Source organism: Propithecus coquereli, unplaced genomic scaffold, assembly GCF_000956105.1.
Source record: "Propithecus coquereli isolate 6110/MARCELLA unplaced genomic scaffold, Pcoq_1.0 Scaffold196, whole genome shotgun sequence".
Classification (NCBI taxonomy): Eukaryota; Metazoa; Chordata; class Mammalia; order Primates; family Indriidae; genus Propithecus; species Propithecus coquereli.
In genome coordinates, this window is record NW_012144522.1 from 1,754,712 (window position 1) to 1,761,796 (window position 7,085).

The following is a 7,085-nucleotide window of genomic DNA, read 5'->3' on the forward strand; positions in this document are numbered from 1 at the left end:
ATCCAGGAAAGTTCCTGCCATCACAATTCATTTGAGTAATTTAATTCGAACGCCCTGGAATTGTCTGTGAAGGGGATGCAAACCAGAATGAAATGCAAAACTCTGGGCAGAATGCGGAATTTCATGATGACGCCCGGCAGAACAGAGTAGAAATTTTTTCCCTTTCTCTTCCCCGTCCAATCCAGAGGGAGTCGACCCGGGGCTCAGTTCCAGAGACTTCCACAGGGACAACACCTGGGGTGTGTGGCGTGGGGGCCTAAGACCAGTGATGTTAAGTCACCAACTATAGATTTAAAAAAAGCAGTACGTTTGTAAAAGTAGATATTAATTACATAGTTCTTCCTTAAACTTCTTGTCTACTCCGCACGAGATGAGATAACCTCAGATACCTTTCAGATAAACTTTGTTGACATAACATGCTTACTTCAATCATTTCTAAATATACTGTAATTTCAAATTCACCTTACATGCATTCAGGAAATTACTTGAAAACGTTTTATGTAAAGATTGTAATCAATTTTAGGCACTTTGTTTTCCCTTTCTGAACGTTCTGTCAGGCGTGGGTAACAAAGCCTGCAAATTAGATAGACTTCAGAAGACATTTGAATTTATTTTCACCTAAAGAAGAATTAATGTTGCACTTTGGCCTATGGCAGAACGTTGTGGTCCGTCATCGGTCATTCTACTCATGCATCAGCTCCGTGCCCTTTTAGTTGTGGAGGATTTAAAAACAGTAGGTCAGCATCCTTCATTGTGTTTCCTTTTCCAGGTTTTCCCAGTGATTCTCATTTGTTTATGCTACTGTATGAAATTTGCAATGAAATAAAATCTGATGGCACATACATAATCAAATCATATCAATTTTGCAAGTAATCTAAAGGAAAATTGATGACTGTTGTACTTAGGTATTTTCATTTATTTCTGTATTATTTTTACTATGTTTATATTGTGGATCAGTGCACACATCATAAAATTCATACCTGGTGACATTCACACATTCACAATGTTGTGGAACCATCACAACAGTCTACTTCCAGAACATTTTCATCACCTCAAAGGAAACCCTACACCTAACAAGCAGCCACTCCCCATTCTGTCCTGCCTTCTCCCGCAGGCAAGCACTAATCTGCTGTTTCTATACATTTGCCTGTTCTGGCTATTTCATACGAATGGAATTATAACATATGTGACCTAATGTGTCTTATATTATATTTCATTATTAGAATTTATGTTCTTGTAACTTTGGCTTGTAACACAAGCCTTTTATGTCTTATTAATAGTTACAATGCTCTATTTAAATACTAACAGTTATATTGAAGTTTTCCTATTTTTCAATGATCTGTGAATATTTCAAATACCATTGATTTTAATGTATTTACAACATACCAGGATTTTCTGTTAAATGATCTCATCATGATGCTTTTGTTTGTGAGAAATTTTATACAAGTCTTATAAATTTTTTCTCTGGATATTTTACTATATAGATGTTCTGCCTTTACCAATGTCAATACTGGCAGAGTACATTTTCTTAGAAAATTGCCATTGTTTCAGGGTTTCCAAATCAATATTCATTGAACCATACAATTTCTTTAGTGTCTTTCAAATTTTAATGAAACTTATTGTTGGAACAGTTTTAGATTTATAGACAAAAATTGCAAAAATAATAGAGAGTTTCCATTAGCCTCTACACAGTACAGGATCACTATTGAGATATTATTGTTAACAAATTCATACTTTATTCAGATTTCCTTAGATTTTACCTAATATCCTTCGTCTCTTCCTATATCTTCTTTATGATACCACCTTACAAGCAGTGCTCATCTCTACTTAGTTTCCCCTGGGCTTTGACAGTTTTTCAGACTTTCCTTGCTTTGGAACAACTTAAAGGTTTTGAGAACTATTGGTTAGGTACAATGGCACTGTCATTGCGGGCACTGGCGAGACCAACTCCTTTGGAACTTGTCTGCTGTTTTTCTCATGATTAGACTGGTGTTATCTGGAAAAAGACCTTCAAAAAAAGTACTGTGTTCATGGGATGACGTCAAGGGTGCACACTATCAACATGACTTACTGCTGTTTGTGTTGACCATGATCACCTGGCTAAGGCTGTTAGCCATGTCACCTGGCTAAGGCTGGGTTTGTCAGGTTTCTATGCTGTAATGTAATCTCCACCCCACCAGATACTGTATTCTTCAACAGGGAGTAACTGTCCACAGCCCCCACACTTGAGGAGTTGCGAGTGATTTTTTCCCTCACTGAGAGGGGAGTATTTACGTAAATTATTTGGATTTCTTTTGCATGCAAACTTCTGTTTTCTCCCCCATTTATTTACTATTAAAATCATGTTTTTATATCCTAATAGGCTACCTAATGTTTTTCTTTTAAAAAAAATTTTTTTTGTAGACACAGGTTCTATGTTGCCCAGGCCGGTCTCAAACTCCTGGGGTCAAGCGATCCTCCTGCCTCGGCTTCACCAAAGTACTGGGATTACAGGTGTGAGCCACCGCACCCGGCCTACTTTTCAATATCAATTCTTGGCATCATTTTCTTCTTTGCACTCTTACCACATTAATCAATCATGCTTAGTCTCTCTGTGTCATCTCGTATCTCTCCCCATAACACAGAAGTGATCTGAAAGCTCAGGGATCCAAAAAGAATTTGGTATTTTTTTAAATGGAAGAAAATCTCAGGGAAGCAGAAAATTGAGTGAGACACGTTTTGCTCTGACTCCCTCATGGCTAAAACCTCAGCATTTCCTGCTGTCTCCATGTCAGCCTCTGCCTGCCTCCAGGACTCATGGAGATGAAGTAGCCTCTCCAAAACACTCCAACCATTTTTCTGGAGATATTAATACTTACTGGACATTTGTAATCGTTTCTGGTATTTGAGAACTGGGATAAATTGTCAAAAAATATTTCCAAGTGTAGTGATGATTGTGGTACTGTGGTGAGGTGAGGGCCTGCCTGTCTTCCTATCACACACATCGTGGTGCTGAGATCTTCACGGTTTAGCTGTCATCCCAACAGCAAGAAGGAGTATACTGAGTATTTTTTATTTTATTATAAGAGGGTGTTTGTTAAGGGCAAGCATATAACAGGAATCTAGAGAGGTGCTCATAGCAGAAAAAGGATCCTACCTGGTAGAAACTGGTCTAGATGACCCCTTGGGTTGTAGGAATAATTCCTGGGGTATTTGCTGAGCTTGTGGAGAGGGACTAGAGGTTACTGACTCTACATCAGTCCCTGCTACTGCTTAATACGATTTGATATGATCCACACTCGTGATCATGGTTAATGTTTTATCCAAATAGTAATATGCTCTGATATTTAAGTCAATCCATAATTGTATTTCTAAAATACGTTCACCCTAGAAGAATTGCAAACAGTAATTTCAGGATAATAGGTATTGGTAGAAAACCTCTTCATGTCATGATGAATAAAGATAATTCTTAAAGACACAGTCTTACTGTTTTGCCCAGGCTAAATTCAAACTCCTAGGCTTAAGTGATGCTTTAGCTTCAGCCTCCTAAGTAGTTGGGACTACAGGCATGTACCACTATGCCTGCTTAACAGCGATTCTGTGTGATTGATATAAAGAAAAATGTATATGCAGACTAAGAAACAGCTCTTTAAATAAAAACATAATTATTAGCTAGTTCTGGACGGAAAAAAAATAGGGAATATTGCATGTCATTTTCCATGGTAAAAGTAGCACAAATGTCCTATTACCTTGTAAGATTCCCTGGATCTGAATAGGAATGCCAGCCAATGGGAAGTGACTGGCCACCAGGCGTGAGGCAATGGATATTATCTCCACCTCACGAACTATAATTAAAATCTTGGAGACTTTCTCCCTTATATGTCATTATATTTTCATATAATTTTCAAATATGGTTAGCTGAGATTAGAAGGTTAGATATAACTGCTTAGCCTCAACACAGTTGTCTTTCAAACACCTGATCTTAGCCAACTCCCACATTGAGACTTCAGTTAACCCTCCTGCAATATATCAGTTTTCACTGGATTAAAGAAACATTCCTTTTCAATAATCACAGAGCAACTAGTTTGTATCAGCCGTTGACTTATGTGCACTTCCATGCCATAAAATATCGTCTCCAAACAGCACTTTCATTTATGTATCCCCTAAATTTTTGTTGGAAATGTTTTTGGAATACTCTTTAGATAAATTGCTTAACATATTTTTATTGTAATTTAATAAAAGATAATATGTGGAATGTTTATTCAATAAAAATATTAAGTAATTGTGCTGTAAGCATTTTCCAAATGTCTATAAAAGTACAGATTTCACATTATGGTATTAGCATATTACATGGCTCATTTTCAAAAATTTTATACATGAATTTTCCTTATTTTTCCTCTCATACACTGTAATGCCAATGATATATTTAATCTAAATTTTTTCCATGTGCTATTTCAGTGCTAAATTTAGGGGATGCAAATTGACCAAGGGATTACAGGTGTGAGCCACCATGCCCAGCTGCATTTAGAATTATAATACAATGCATGTTCCTCAATAGTAATGCAGGCTTTCAGGTCTCGGAGTACAGAACTGCTATGGGATTTTCATTATAATCACATAAGTATCTCAAGTCAGACTGCAGAGAGGATGACTCAAGTGCAAGATATACTTAGAACTTCTCAATACTGTATGTTGATTCCACCATTCAAACATTGTTATAGATTCTTTACCCTTAGGAAGCAAATGGTGCATTGTTATGTCCAATAAGAAGTATCCTACTGAGGTGAAAATAAAACTATGCTGGTAGAACAAACATGATTCGCTCATAGTCATAAAAAAAGATTAAATTTTATTAATACATAAAATCTATGATACAGTTTGAATAAAACAGTAGCAAATAATGCCAGCAGTTAAATGTGATTCCTGATCAAGCATATGCTATTGTGGTTCTTCCGATTAAATTCTCCTGATACGTGTTCTCTTTTCAGTTTGAAGAGTAAGACTATTTTTCATCAATCTTGATATCCAATAGCTATTTCCATTGAATGGAGAAGGTGCTACCATTTCCCCTGAACCATTTCTACTATGTAATCAGTCCCAGCTAACATAGTACTTTCCTCCAATAAAAATTCTAGTCTCCCATGATTGGATATCTGTATTTTATTCCTTTCCTATATACCACAGTGGTCTTCAATGTAGAGAAGGGTGCCCTGAATGCAATGAGCATGACTGATAATAATTTTACATTATTCTTAGCCCCTTCCAAATGCTAATTTTAATATTTAATGTTAAAAGGTAGTGTCCTTGATCTCCACGATCATGAATAGAAATCAGCCTGCCCTAACAAAATAGGCCCTTTCTTCTAGAGGACCATGAAATGAGTGTATGAAAGGCAGAATATTAATAAAAACATATTCCAAACTTCAGTGTGAAAGTCAAAAATAAAGTAGCCTTTCCAAGAAACTTGCAATGACGGAATAAAATATTTTATAAACTGACAATAATTGCGCATTTCAAATGTTCTTTTACCTTTGATATGTGGCATAACTTTTAACATATTTTGACTTGTAATTAGTATGCAGTATATATTAAGGTTAATCTTGGAGAATTTGAGACTTCTTTATTCTTTATACAAACTCTCCAATGTGGAGTATATTATGAGAATTGGTTAAATAATTTATATCATTAAATTTGTGTTCGTTTGAGTATAAATTCTTTAATGAATCCTAAGGACGCACCTTAGTGAACTTTCTAGGTGCAGTACGTTTGCCTTGTTTTTATCAAGTCTGAACCTCTTGTGACAAAAAACTCATGACTGTTTGACTAAAAGGCTCGATACGTTCACTGTATTTGTGCAGTTCCTCTCCAGGATGAACACTCTGATGTTTGACATATCAGTTTTGATGCTTGAGTAAATGCCCATGCGTGCACCTTAGCTTCGTATGGTTTCACCAAAGATGTATTTTTTGATGCCTACTGAGTTTAAGGCCCTGAAAATACCTCTGTCACATACATTACAATTACATGAATGCTCTTTAGCATGAATTCCCTGCGTTGATTCATGCTTGAACTCATAACAAAGGTTTGAAACCCTCATTGTATTTGTAAGTTTTCTCTCAGGTACGAATTCTCTGATGATGTGTAAGGTGTGAATTGTGGCAGAAGACCTTGCCACATTCATTACATTTGAACGGTTTCTCTCCTGTATGGGTTATCTGATGTGCCTAAGGAGTGAAGGTACACTAAAAGATATGCATTTGTCAGGTTTGTCTCCAGCAAGAATTGTTTGGAGAGTCCTGATGTCCAAATTATACCCTAAGGCTCGCCACATTCAATACATTTGTAAGGTTGCTCTCCATTATGCATTAACTGACAGTTATTAGGCCATAAGCAACGACTAAAGGCTTTGCTGCATTCCTCACACTTGCAAAGTTTCTTTCTACTAAGAATTATCCAATGTCTTTCAAGACTTTAATGCTGACATAATACCTTCCCACATTACTTGCATTGATTACATTGCCACATTAATAAAATTTCTCCACAGGATGAAATCGCTGATGATGTGCAAGGTATGAAATCCCACTGAAACCCTTATTACATTCATTTCATTACACTTGAAAGGTTTCTCCAGTATGGATTATATGATGGTTAGTAAGGCTTGAACGCACACTAAAGGTTTTGCCACACTCGTTACATTTGTAAGGTTTCTCTCCGGTATGAACTCTCCGATGATGTGCCAAGGAGGAGTTTAGACTGAAGACCTTTCCACATTCATGACATTTATAAGGTTTCTCTCCAGTATGAATTCTGCGATGATATACAAGATAGGAATTTTGACTAAAGACTTTGCCACATTCGTTACATTTGTAAGGTTTCTCTCCAGTATGGATTCTTTGATGATTTACAAGGTGTGAATTTTGACTGAACACCTTGCCACACTCATTACATTTATAAGGTTTCTCACCAGTATGAATTATTAGATGTTGCACAAGGTATGAATTGCGACTGAATACCTTCCCACATTCATTACATTTGTAAGGTTTCTCGCCAGTGTGAATTCTCCAATGATTTGCTAGGGATGACTTATGACTGAACACCTTCCCACA

The 7,085-nt window shown here is 36.5% G+C and overlaps 1 protein-coding gene across 1 annotated transcript in view; it reads right to left on the bottom strand.

The window, feature by feature from the left end:
• Positions 1–6,095: 6,095 nt before the first annotated feature.
• Positions 6,096–7,085, bottom strand: part of LOC105809510 (zinc finger protein 83-like) — a 20,130-nt gene continuing 19,140 nt past the window's right edge. The window contains exons 4-5 of the mRNA XM_012643331.1: positions 6,594–7,085; positions 6,096–6,203 (exon numbers count right to left, since the gene is read on the bottom strand). The exon at positions 6,594–7,085 is cut by the window's right edge and continues 18 nt beyond it. Coding sequence (XP_012498785.1) covers positions 6,096–6,203; positions 6,594–7,085 — 600 coding nt within the window. The remainder of the gene's footprint in view (positions 6,204–6,593) is intronic.